General features: G+C 43.6%; 1 protein-coding gene across 4 annotated transcripts in view; it reads left to right on the top strand.

The window, feature by feature from the left end:
• The window catches only part of LAMB1 (laminin subunit beta 1), a 62,782-nt gene that overhangs the window by 48,112 nt on the left and 763 nt on the right, over positions 1 to 13,907 (top strand). For all 4 annotated transcript variants that reach the window (XM_082239424.1, XM_082239422.1, XM_082239423.1 and 1 more), the window contains 8 exons: positions 1,823 to 2,007; positions 2,321 to 2,562; positions 4,418 to 4,621; positions 5,030 to 5,174; positions 8,696 to 8,903; positions 9,129 to 9,270; positions 11,709 to 11,885; positions 13,417 to 13,576. In XM_082239424.1, coding sequence (XP_082095550.1) covers positions 1,823 to 2,007; positions 2,321 to 2,562; positions 4,418 to 4,621; positions 5,030 to 5,174; positions 8,696 to 8,903; positions 9,129 to 9,270; positions 11,709 to 11,885; positions 13,417 to 13,576 — 1,463 coding nt within the window. The remainder of the gene's footprint in view (positions 1 to 1,822; positions 2,008 to 2,320; positions 2,563 to 4,417; positions 4,622 to 5,029; positions 5,175 to 8,695; positions 8,904 to 9,128; positions 9,271 to 11,708; positions 11,886 to 13,416; positions 13,577 to 13,907) is intronic.

Here is a 13,907-nt window from a genome sequence, read left to right as displayed (position 1 = left end):
AATTGCCATGCCCTAACAACTCCTTAATTCACATGCATCTTTGAAGAAAGAGTTCACTACATTCTCCCTTCCTTGCTAAACTGTTGTTGCATTTTTAAAGCTATAATAAGCAGCAGCATTTGAACACTAGTTTTCTACATTCAGTTTTCATTTGCAGAACAAATCAATCTCAAACGATGCAGGATGGAGAGAAGTGTTCTTAATTCAGGGTCTAACTCTGACTACTTGCCCTTGTTGGTCCCACCCTAGGAACAAAAAAAGTCATGCTAGATCAGGTCAGAGGGCCGTCTGGTCCTAGTTCTCACAATGGCCAACCAGGCGCCTATGGGAAGACTGCAAGTAGGAATTGAGTTGAACAGCACTCTCCCCACCTGGTATTACCAGCAATTGGTATATGAAGGCATACTCCCTTGGCCACTGGAAGCACCGTATTTTTTGCTCTATAGGACGCACCTTGTTTTGGAGGGGGAGAACAAGAAAAAAAAATTCTCCCCCTCTCTGCTCAGCGCCCCTTCAGCGAAGTGGCAGGAGAAACGGAGCCCCTTCCATTTCTCCTCCCGCTTCGCTGAAGGGGCGCCGCGCAGCTCTCCCTCTCTGCTGAAGCCGGGAGAGTCTTGCTCTCCCGGCTTCAGCAAAAGGAACCCAAAGCCTTCGGAGCACAGCGCGAGGTCCCGCCGTGCTCCAAAGGCTTCAGACAGCTATCCCTGAAGCCTGGAGAACGAGAGGGGTCGGTGCGCACCGACCCCTCTCGCTTTCCAGGCTTCAGCAAAAGCAACGTGTAGCCTCCAGAGCGCGGAGGGAGTGCTCCCACTGCGCTTTGGAGGCTTTGCGTTGCTATCGCTGAAGCCAAGGAGCCTGCATTCGCTCCATAGGACGCACACACATTTCCCCTTAATTTTTGGAGGGGGGGAAGTGTGCCCTATGGAGCGAAAAATACGGTATAATATAGCCATCATGTTGCCCTACCCTAAAAATTCCTACTGAGCTTTTGCACAAAACATTTTCCACAGGCATTTCCCACATGTGAGGGTTAGGGAAAGTGGGTCCTGTTCCCTGCTGTATGTGCATTTGGTGTAACTGAGGACTACAGAAGAACACAAATGCTGGGACAGGCGTTATAGTAGGGTTAAGGAGAATTTCCCCTTTTTAAAGCAAGATACCTTGCACAAATACATTAATATCTCATTTCATTTGTTCAGAGGTTGAGTCCATGCAGATAATGCCCAAGGACTAATTCTCTAGGCTTGGCAACTTCCCTCAAAATGTTGTTTATGTTCATTATGATGAGTCCTACATTGTGTTAAACGTGGAGGAAGTCTACAGCACAGCCAGCTTCCATTTTGTCTCATATTTTACGGAATAAAATAATCCATTATGCATTGACCCTCCCACCCCTTAATCATAACTAGTTCGTCTGTGAAAGAGTCTGTGAAAAATAAATTAACAACCATTTGTTAACTATGTGGGATACAAAAGAAATTATGTATGGATTCTATGAGCCAGTGCTATGACCTATGCAGTTGGCAAAGTTCAAGCACATTACAGCAGACTTCTGGAATCCAGATTGAGTTAAATCTCACACAAAACAGCTGTTCTCTGAGCTCTTTGCAGCTTTCTGCTTATAAAATGTGATTTTGTTTTTAAGCCACAAATTCTGATTAATGAGTATTTTGAGTAGGGAAGTTGTAACAAACTCATTAACCACATTCTTGGGGTGAAAAGGAAGGAATTAACCTATCATTTGGATTTATTTATATTTTAAATTCAAGGCCAGTAGGTTTTTGTTTTGTAACAATAAATGTTGGTTCTGTTTGGTTCACAGGAAGTTAACAGCAGATGTTACAGAAAAGATAGCTGAAGTAGAAGAAAAAGTATCGAAGGTGGCCTCTGAAAGCAATACCACAGACACTCAACTGAGCACCCTGGAGGCAGATGCAAAGAGCCTAGACAATGTTGTGAAAGAACTTGCAGAGCAACTAGAATTCATAAAAATATCTGATGTTCGGGGTCAGTGTTTGTATGCTTGTGTTTTGGGAATAAGTTTAATTAGGGGGGAGGAATCCAACCAAAATTAAGTGCTTTGAATTCATTTATTTCAGAGCAACAAAATTAAGTTTGTGCTTAATATGCCTAGTCAATTATATGTGCTTAACGATGGCTGTAGCATGCCTTTCATTTTCTTGGAAGAGCACGCAGAGATCTTGGGTCTGTTGACTTCCAGGGCAATTACACCCAGTGTATTGCGTACATTCTTCTCATGTTACAATTTCAAATGAGGCCAGCCAGAATACTCAATAATCATCACATTGGATTTTTGCAGGAGCCTTGGACAGCATCACCCAGTATTTCCAGAGGTCCCTGGATGCTGAAAGGAGAGCCAATGCCTCAACTCTTCTTCCTGGTAGTGTAGTAGAGCAGTCAGCTGAAATGCGCCTAGAGGTGGAGAGCTTGATGAATGAGACTGAGGCCAGCTTCAAGGCTAAGCAAGAAGAGCAGTCACGCCTCTTGGATGAACTTGCAGGCAAGCTCCAAAGTCTGGATCTTGCAGAAGTGTCTGAGAAGGTAAAGTGCAGAGCCTTTGGTAAAAGGGCCAGTGACTGCAGGAAAGGGCCAGAGAATGGTCATAAAACAAGAAGAGCTAAAAGACAGGAGCAGCGTTGAATATGCTGCATGTAAATGGAAAAGTGTGAGAGCTGCAGTTGGGCACATTGCAATGGATTACAGAGGCTAATGTGCTCTTTTACAGATACATTACAAATGAGGCACATATATAGAAAACTAAAGCCCTATTTAGGCAGTCACCTTCATGTATGGCGTAACAGGGAGAGGGGGGCTATTCTGTGTGGGGTGGTGGGCATTTCAAATTCCTGATCCCATCCACCCATGTATTGGGTGCTGAAGTGTGGAAGGGGGCAATGAAATCCCTCCTGCATAACAAGAGAACATAAATGAGAAGAGGGTCTAACCGGGCAGCCACTTTCTGGAACAAAAAAGAATTAGAATTCCACACCTTTGGACCATTCAGTAATGATTGGAACGAAGTTTTAAAAAAGAAGGGACCTATGTTTTCCACAAGAAGGGAGTTTTGGGTTACAGCCACTGGCTTGAGAATATCTAATAAAAGTTCATTTTTTTCAGTTACTGGAAGTTAGTAAGGACATAAGATGAGTCTGTTGGTTCAGGCCAATGACCCATCTAGGCCAGATCCTGTTCTCAGTGGCTGACCAGATGCATGTGCAAGTTGAACATGAGTGCAACAGCTGAAATCTGACCACCTGGTAATCAGAAGCACAGTACCTCTAACGACGGAGGTAGAACATGGCTATTATGGCTGCTAGCAACTGATAGCCTTGCCCTCCATGAATTTGCCTGATCCTCTTTTAAAGCCATCCAGTTTGAGGACCATCACTGCCTCCTGTGGCACAAGTTCCACAGTTTAGCTGTGTGTTGAGTGAAGAAGTACTTTCTTTTATCTGTTCTGAATCTTCCAGTGTTCAGCTTCATAGGATGTTCAGTGTTATGAGCGGGCGAGAATGCCTTTGCTTTACTCACTTTCTCCATGCTATGCAGAATTCCTTAAAATTCTCTAAACTCGAAAGTCCGAAGAAGCTGCAACCTTTCCTCATCGTCATTCCACCCCTTAATCATTTTGGTTTCCCTTTTCTGAATGATTTGGAACTCTACAATATCATTTTCTTGAGACTGTGCACTGTACCTGACAAGATAGCTAACCTAGGTAAATGGAGAGACACTTACTGCTCTGTCTAAGCAACCTCACCCACCCACACACCCACCCTGGTTTTAAGAAAATGCTAACCTTTCACTTTTGTTCATTCTTTTCTTGGGGTTGCCCAAAGGCAACTGCTGTTGTCAGCATTCTGCTGTCAGTTATAATTAAAAGTAACATACTGTAGGCATAAGGTGGGCTAATCACTTCCCTAAAGCAAACTAGTGTGGCCAAGGTACCGCTCTCCCAAGGTGGAATAATTTCATGCTAACCCCTTCTCCTTTTCAAATGGGAATACTAAACTGTATCGAAATCTGATAGCCATGAAAGAAAACTGCACATGCAAATCCTGGTTACGTGCGTCTCAAAGGCCAATACAAACACTGAGGGGGCATAATTATTCACTGCCCGAGCTGGAGCAGTGCCCCTATGAGGAAAGGTCTCCATGCTTGGGGCTTTTGTGTTTAGAAAAACAGGCCAGTACAGAAAGGAGCATCATAGAGGCGAAGAGAGTAGCAGGAGAATAAACATTTTCTAACAGCCTTTGTGTTCTCGATGGGGCTCTGGAAATTTGTCAAGCCGCAACTAATAGGATAGGGCTTTAGGGAGCTGGCTCGGAAATTTGTTTGGAAAGGGTGATAACCTCAACGCCACCCCACTCTTTCCTCTGTCTAATCCTGTCTGCTGCAGACGTGCGGAACTCCCCTCGGGGCTTCCTGTGCTGATTCAGAATGTGGTGGCCTGAGCTGCCGCACAGAAGATGGAAAAAGGAAATGTGGAGGACCAGGCTGTGATGGGTTGGTTAGCGTGGCCCACAATACCTGGCAGAAGGCGATGGATTTCGACAGAGACATACTCAGCGCTTTGGCAGAAGTTGAACAGCTCTCCAGAATGGTGATTTTATTATTGACTGTTGTTTTTAAAAGGTAGATCAACCAGAATGAATTTTAGAATAGTAATAAAAAGCTTAATCAGCAGATTGGGCAAGTCTGGACAATTGCAAACAAAACTCCCCAAAATAATTGGTTCTTTACAGTTTGCATGATCCTGCTAAGTACCCTCATTAAAGAAAAAGGTCTGGCTTAAGTAGAGATTCCGATGAGTACTACACAAAGCATCTTGGGCTGTTTAAAATATTGTTGTGTTTACATCAATTTAAGAATGTTCTCTAACTTTTATGAGACCCGCTCTCACACAGCTTCAATGCTGACGAATTGCTTTCTCAATGTCTCTTCTTTTTATCCCTGAGCATTTTTAAAGATGGTCAGAAATAGAAGATAATGGCCCATTTATTTCACTTAGGTCTCAGAGGCAAAACAGAGAGCAGACGAAGCAAAACAGAGTGCACAAGAGGTTCTCCTAAAAACCAACGCCACCAAAGAGCAAGTGGACCGGAGCAACAAGGATCTGCGGAATCTTATTAAGCAAATCAGGGAATTTCTGATGAGTAAGTCTTGTTTTAATATGGTTAGCCTGCTGTTTTGGGACTGTTGTGAATAAGCGCTTCCTCTTCTTAACTTATGCACATTTATTCAATTGCATGTACTTATATGAGACATTCCAAAGTCATGCGTAAACAAAAGGGTTTTCACTTTGTGCCTAGATTAAATCATTGCAACAGTTTTCTGGGGGGAATCCCATAGTATCTTTCCCATTCAAGCACCTCTCTCTTCCTTGGGACTACGTCCTCCTTTCCTAAGTTCCCATGCTTCCCTGTTGCTGCTGGACAGGCAGACCAAGCCTGTTTTGGGTGTGTTTCTACTTCCTTCATTTATGTCTCTCCTGCCTGTTCTAGCCAATAGCTTTATGACTGCCCCATCCAATTCTGGCATCAGGGCAGCTCAGCTAATCACTGGTAGTGACTTCACTTCTCCCACTCCAACCCTTACTGTGTTACCATACAAAAGTGTACTGATGATTTGAACATCCTCTGAAGGCAGGAAACTGCGATGGGGCAACACGAAGAACTGCTTTTCCTCACATTCCACGATCAGTACACTTAGTGCCGAAGTGACTTTATTCATGGTACTTTGTGCGCTGAGAACCTGGATCAAAGTATTTGGGTTTTTCTAGGAGGAAAGTAGTTTGCAGAGTACAGATATAAATCCACCCACAAAGATTTAACTAGTGGCAACAAAGAGCAGTAAGATCATTATTCTTTGAAGAAGTTGGAATACGCTGCTCCCTTTTAACAGCATCCAAGATTGCTGGCCCAGAACATGTGGAACAGCTTATATAACTGCTTCGGCTCATCACACCAGCCTGATTAGCTGCGTAGCATCACTCCTGTACAGGCAAAAAAATGGCTATGCAACACGATAGACGTTCACTTTTAGTGGATAGATATATATATATATATATATGCAGGTTTTGGTGTCTTCGGGTGTCTTCCCGTGTAAGAGTCGGGGTGTCTGGGCGACGTTTCGACGAGGTCTCACTCGTCATCTTCAGGCTGGTGCTTTCGGCTTCTTGTTACTGGAACAGAGCAGAATCTGGTGTTTGAGTTTCTATAAATACTGTTGAGGGGTGTGGTGTATAGCCTCCAACGTTCTGGGCAGAGAGGAAGTTCCTAGATTAGTGTGCCTTTTCTTCTTTTGTTCCTTAATTACTTGAGGGATATCTTGAGTGATTTCATGAGTGATATTCTGAATACCACTGGGTGGGTCATTAAGTGTAGATTAGTTGCTAAAGCTTTCGTGTCTTGACCTCTTGAGCTTGTGAAGAGTTTGTGGCCAAATTACAAAGGTGTTGTCAACATATCTGAGCCAAAGTTTGGGTTTGTGTTCTGACTTGTCTAAAGCATTGGTTTCAAAGTGTTCCATGTACAAATTCGCGATGACCGGTGAGATATGTTGACGACACCTTTGTAATTTGGCCACACGGGAAAGAAAAACTAGATAGCTTCCTCACACATCTCAACAGCCTACACCCCAAAATACAATTCACTATGGAAATAGAAGACAACAACCAACTCCCCTTTCTTGACGTCCTAATCTACAAAAAACCTGATGGCTCCCTAGGACACACTATCTACCGGAAAAAAACACACACCAACCGCTACTTACATGCACAATCACACCACCACCCTGCACAAATAAACTCCGTAGCCAAGACTCTCATCTCCAGAACCAAACGCCTGGCTGACAAAGACCACTTGACAACTGAGTTACAGAATCTCTCAAATGTGTTAATCGCCAATGGATACCAGAAAAACAGGGTTACGAAGCTAATCCAAAAAGAAACACCCCCCAAAAACCAAGACACAGAAGAAAACAATGACATGGCCCTCCTTCCTTATATCAAGGGCACTACAGACAAAATTAGCAAAATCCTCCATAAACACAATATCAAAACAGCCTTCTGCACCAACCAAAAAATAGCCAATATCCTCAGAAACCCAAAAGACAAAATCCAGCTGGAAAACCAAGGGGTCTATGAAATACCCTGCAAAGTCTGCCCAGCCACGTACATTGGACAAACAAACAGACGAATAAATGCACGTATCGCAGAACACAAGAATGCCGTCAAAAAAGAAGAAAAAACTTCCTCTCTTTTCCAACACATGAAAGAAACAGGACACGAAATTAATTTTGCAGATTCCAAATTGCTCTTTAACATGGAACATCACCACAAGAGAATAATCATGGAAGCCATCGAGATAGAGAAACACCCTCACAACATGAACAAGCGTGACGACACGTCCCGCCTGCCAGACATCTGGAAATTAGCCCTCCCCACAAAAACCGACACCAGAACCAGAGGCACACAGAACGCCGTCACCAATCAACCACACCAGACCCAAACCCAGACCCTCTCCACAGACATATTACAGACTCCATCCAGTAGCCAAACTATAGTGGCACCTCCGGATGCTGCACCCCCCTGCAATCCCCACACAGATCTGGCTGGCACAAGGCACAAAATCACAGCTCGCCCCTATACACGAAGCCAAGCCAGAGCACAACTAAATGCAGCACAGCCATCTTCTCAGAAAAACTCTTCACAAGCTCAAGAGGTCAAGACACGAAAGCTTTAGCAACTAATCTACACTTAATGACCCACCCAGTGGTATTCAGAATATCACTCATGAAATCACTCAAGATATCCCTCAAGTAATTAAGGAACAAAAGAAGAAAAGGCACACTAATCTAGGAACTTCCTCTCTGCCCAGAACGTTGGAGGCTATACACCACACCCCTCAACAGTATTTATAGAAACTCAAACACCAGATTCTGCTCTGTTCCAGTAACAAGAAGCCGAAAGCACCAGCCTGAAGATGACGAGTGAGACCTCGTCGAAACGTCGCCCAGACACCCCGACTCTTACACGGGAAGACACCCGAAGACACCAAAACCTGCATTCCTGTACCCGTGAAAATCTACGAAAGCATATATATATATATATATATATATGCATGCAGAAACAGGATTTTTATCTGCTCCATGCAGTGTTGCATGCACATACACTCTCTTGACTTCTTCATCCATATAAGTCATAGAACGCATGAGCACCTTTTGTTGTTATATAAGCTACAATGTTATATCAATTGATCAGAGATTGAAGTAAGTTGAATGCAGGATGGACCTGCATAATTTTAACTCTCCATATTACTCAAAAGTAATTTTGTCAATGACAGAAAGTTCATTACATTTGCTATGATACATTATTGATCAAAATCCACCACATGCCTGAGGCCATCATTTATTTTTGATGTTACTTCCATCTGCCATTGCCCTTTGGCAAGAATTCCTTCCCAATACTCAGCTGCCTGATCAGATGCGAGATTCTTAAGACGCCTTAGAAATTCATCAAAGCTAAAGCACTTCCAAAGAGTGTGGACTTTTATACCTTTTTTATTATTATAAAAAAGTGCCACCTGGCCCCTGTTTTTTCTTGGCTTTATAGGAAATAAAACGTGATGAGGAAGGGAGCCATCTCACTCACTGTTTCTGTTTACCATTTCAACAGAAGACAGTGCTGATCTGGACAGCATTGAGGCAGTTGCTAACGAAGTGCTCAACATGGAGATGCCTAGCACACCTGAGCAGTTGCAAACACTTGCAGATAATATTCGTGAACGGGTGGAGAGCCTTTCGGATGTTGAGACTGTCCTACAGCAGAGTGCCGGAGACATAGCAAGGGCAAAAACGCTGTTAGATGAAGCTAAAAAAGCCAGGTACAAATTTTTTACTCCCCCTTGCTCTGAAACAGGTTGTCTTTTTTACCTTTCAGTGGAATCCTAGAAGACTATATTTGTGCCCTGAAAAGCGTTCAGTATTTAATAAGCATGTTGAGAAACTGGGAGTAAGTTTAGCCTGTTGCATATTCTTTGAAAAGGCCAACCCAAAAGAATCCTCTTTAAGGAGAGCCTGTCCTTTTGTAATTAATTTCCATTCCACAGTAAAAGTGCAACAGATGTCAAAGTCACTGCAGACATGGTGAAAGAAGCTCTGGAAGAAGCCGAAAAAGCCCAAGATGCAGCTGAAAAGGCCATCAAACTAGCAGATGAAGATATACAAGGAACACAAGACCTACTTACCTCTGTGAGTTTCAATCACCTAAATCTGCTTTTGGAAGTAGAGTTATGGCCATGTATGTTCTCATGCTGTTCTACTTTTGTACAGGATACACAATAATCTTATCTTCTGGTTCATTCTATTGTCACCTAATACTATCTGTTCCTTAAATCAGTGTTTCAATATAGCTAGGCTTTGTCTAGAAAAGTACAGAAACCGAGAAAACAAAAACAGCAGATGGTTGATGGCTGATTTGGGGTGGGATGGACAAGAAGCGAAAAATCCGTTCACCACCCTTTGTACAAAAGCAGTGGAGGTAGAATGGAAGAAAGCCTTTGTTGCTAATGTACTGGCCCTGTTACATGCTCAGTCAGATACCATGCCACAAGCATTAGTCACTTGCATCCAGGTTGTTTGTCTTGCTGCCTCTATAATCTGATCTTCCTTTCATACCATAGCAGAGGAAATGCAAAGGTGGTCAGAAGGAGTTCCAAGGGGCTCCTGTATCAGTTATCTGTGTTGGCAGTCGGGTCCAGAAACAGAAAAGGCAATCAGTAGGAAAGAAATCATTGAAAAACAGTGGCAACCAATTTAGCACATTGGTTGAACAATTATGACTAGCCCATCTGCACCCTGAATTAAGATTGCAATTCAGCCTTTTACCCCATATGATGATGGTCTCAACATAACAAGCAAACTTTCAATGCTCCCCTTATATCAGGTTGTACATCACAGCTGTTGGTTTAGGCAGGGAGTTGCTGGAAATATTAGGGATGCGGGTGACACTGTGGGTTAAACCACAGAGCCTAGGGCTTGCCGATCAGAAGGTCGGCGGTTCGAATCCCTGCGATGGGGTGAGCTCCCTTTGCTCGGTCCCTGCTCCTGCCAACCTAGCAGTTCGAAAGCATGAAATGCAAGTAGATAAATAGGTACCGCTCCGGTGGGAAGGTAAATGGCGTTTCTGTGCGCTGCTCTGGTTCGCTAGAAGCGGCTTAGTCATGCTAGCCACATGACCCAGAAGCTGTATGCCAGCTCCCTCGGCCAGTAAAGTGATATGAGCGCTGCAACCCCAGAGTCATCTGCGACTGGACCTAATGGTCAGTCCTTTTGCTGGAAATAGGGCATTTTTAAAACCATGACAGCAGCAAAACAACTCTCCACCCCTTAAATTACTCTGCTGAAATAGAGAAAGCTTGGGTAACAGAGAGTGGATTTTTGTCTGGAAGGATTGGTGAGCTGTAGTCTCAAACATTTTTAATTCTCAGTGTGCCTTTTGCCCCAGGCTGATTGAGATACCTTGGGCTTATAGTAAAATACAAACTGTAGGTCCTGCAAGCGTGGTGCCTGCCTGCCCTGCCTAGATGACAATTGCACTTAGGCCTGTCTTGGTACTACTACTTTCATCCAGCTAGGCCAGAGCTTTCCAAACTTTTCATGTTGGTGAGACACTTTTTCGACATGCATCACTTCTCAACATAGTAATTCAGTTTTACTAGGAAACACAAGCTTAAACTAACCCCTTTCCAGCCCTGGGAGGAGCGTTAATGTGACACACCTACACACTGCAGTCGACACACTTAATGTGTTGTGACAGAGTTAGGAAAGCTCTGAACTAGCTAGACCTTGGTGATATATGGCAGATTGGTAGCCATGCCCTTGCTCAAATCATAGGAGATCTCTTTTTTCTTAGTAAGCTGGATTTAGTAATTAGCCGAATGAGTGATTTACTACTGAATTTGATTTGGGACACTGTTAACAGGCAGCAAAGCTACCATCTACATTCCCTTCCCCTGAAACCCCTCCTTCCTCCAATTGTTTTGCTCACAATTCAGTGCACCAAAAGGTAGCACAGCAACTTAACTCAATAGGGTTTAAGCATCTAACTGTAGTTAGTTCAAAGACTGTAATGGAGGGGATCACAGCTCAACAGTAGAGTATCTGCTTTGCATGCAGATGATCCCAACTTCTATTCCCAAGCAGTGTCTCATGGAAGTGTACTGTATAGAACAGGCATAGGCAAACTCAGCCCTCCAGATGTTTTGGGACTACAACTCCCATCATCCCTGACCACTAGTCCTGTTAGCTAGGGATTATGGGAGTTGTAGTCCCAAAACATCTGGAGGGCCGAGTTTGCCTATGCCTGGTATAGAACAAAATAATTATTGGACAGGCTCCCCTTGTCTTCCCTCATTTTTGCATGAAGACCACAACCACCTCTTCCCACTGGGCCGGAGAAAAACTATCAGCTGTATAGCAGCAACATCCCAGGTCAGTGGAAAAGAAAGGAAGGCAAGTGTCACCTCATGCAGTTGATGAAAGCTGGGGAAAAGAGGAGGAAAAGCATAAGCCTGCCAGAACACAGAGACTTAAACGTTTGGAAAACTTTGTAAGCTGAACAAGTATGTCGTTAAAGTACTGTGGTTTGGGAAGAAATTTGTGCATCATGTTCTCATTTGCAATGCTAGATTGAATCTGAAACTGCAGCTTCGGAAGAAACTCTGAACAACGCCACTCTGCGCATTGCTGAGCTAGAGAAGAACGTGGAAGTGCTTCGACAAAAGACTGCTACAAACATAGAAGACATTAGAGCAGCCGAAGAAACTGTTGCGACTGTGAATCAAAGTACCACAGATATCAAAAGAGTAAGGCTCTCCATTTGAAATTACTTTCTATGTTCTCAAGAAACAAAGGCATTTTCTTAGGTACCAGCTTGTGTTGTGTGGTTTGCCCTTGGATTTGTAAGTAAAATCAGGCCTGGCCAAAGATACTATCAAAGCAGTTTGGCCATAACACAATGCAAACCATCGGACTGTAAAAAGCATGTGCCATTTTAACTGTTGTGTGAAGGGCATCTCACCATCCCGTGGAACTGAATGAGGTTTTCTTGAGGCAGGAATCTGACATTCCATTTTCAGTGGTGGTTAAAAGTGCTTCACATCTTGAGAGCACACATAACTTTATGCAACGGTGAGCTATGGATTCTTGCTTGCATGGCTATAGGGACTGTGTAGTTCCTGGGGCAGGGAGCTAGCTAAACCAGGCACAACTCAGTGAGTCCTCTTACTAAGATGGCTGGAAGCCACATCTAGTTACATGCTTCACCTCAAGAGCATAGCAAGAACAGCAAAGAATTGTTCCTGTTACGAAGGCTCCAGATTTTCTGGCCATGTGTATGGGTGATGTAAGACAGTAGTAAAGAAGCTTCACTTTGTAGGCTTAATTAGGCCCACTAGGCCTATTTGACTGAAGCCAGGCCCACTGTTCAGCACCTTACTTTCTGCAACATCAGGCTCAGAACTGTGCAGTCACTGGTACCAATTGCATTCGGCACTTTTCTGATGCCCTGCGGCAACAAAATAAGGTGCTAAAATTGAAAAAGGCATTGAATTTGAGCTACAGAGAAAGTATTGGAACCGTGGAGTACGCTCTCAATTCTTCATTTGAAGGTGTACCACTTGATAAGTCACCCACCTGTCCAAGCTGACTCTGGAGTTTGGGCACAGCCCCATTTTGGATCTGAGGCAAGGCACTATATGGTGTTCCCCTTTCCCGTCAAGGAAGAGGTGGTAATGAAGATCTACATCAGGAACAAGGGAATAGATAATGGAAAAATCTTCTGCCACTATGGATCCTGATGTCTGAGGCTGTCACCTCACCTTGCCTCATGGGGCCTGAGGATGGGGCAGTTCTGGATCAGTCTCACCGGCTGGATCCAGCGCCTCACACCAATGTAATGCAATGGCTTATGAAAACACCTGCTTGCAGGATTGAATAGTAGTTTATTTCTATTTAAAAACATTGTCAAACATTGTCTGTTGTTCCATTCTTAAAATTGGAAGTCAGCTGCTGTCAATAAGGGAGCAGGACCTTTATTTTCATTTCCAAAAAGAGTACGGACACTAGTGCATGTATCTGCTCCAGCTGTGACCCATTTTTAAAGGCTGGGAACAACAAACCACAGTTCTTTTTCTTCTCATGGGGTAAAGAGAGTAGAAGGGAAGGGATGCTTTGAACGATACTGAAAGAGAGGTCCATTTCCATGGACTCCACTCAGGATGTGTGTGGTCTCTGCTCAGTAGATCCTTGTTATGAGTGAAAGTAGGACGTCAAACAAAGAATGTGTTCCATTTCTGTGTTCTGAGTAATACTGCCACCTTGTGTCTCAAATCGCAGGTACTAGATAACGATGTGGATGACAAGTATAGAACAGTAGAAAGCTTAATTGCCAAGAAATCAAGCGAGTCTGCAGCTGCCAGAAAGAAAGCAGAGGCACTACAGAATGAAGCTAAAACACTGCTAGAACAAGCAAACAGCAAACTTCAGCAGCTCAAGGGTAAAGTCCAATCTGGAAAAAGGGGTTGAAAATTTCTTTAAAACTGCCATATGTTCTCAGTTACAGCTGAGCACTCCTTCCCCACCTCCTAAGCCCATTTCCGCAGCACTGTGACGTAAAACATCATCATCATCAAATACAGCTGTTTCTCCTTTTTATTGGAAGCCTCTCACATTCTGTAAAGCCAAATAACTGAGTACAATGGGGTTTGACTTCTTTCCAATTCCACCTTTACTTTAGCTTTCAAACTACCCAACATGTAGTGTCTGCTGTTGGAATAACCTGACTCTTCTCTCTCTCCCCCCCCCCCTCGTTTTTTCTTTCTTTGCAG

The sequence above is a fragment of the Podarcis vaucheri genome, assembly GCF_965113315.1.
Source record: "Podarcis vaucheri genome assembly, chromosome: 10".
Classification (NCBI taxonomy): Eukaryota; Metazoa; Chordata; class Lepidosauria; order Squamata; family Lacertidae; genus Podarcis; species Podarcis vaucheri.
Note: the sequence above shows the minus strand (reverse complement) of the source record. Positions and strands in the feature narration are given on the sequence as shown.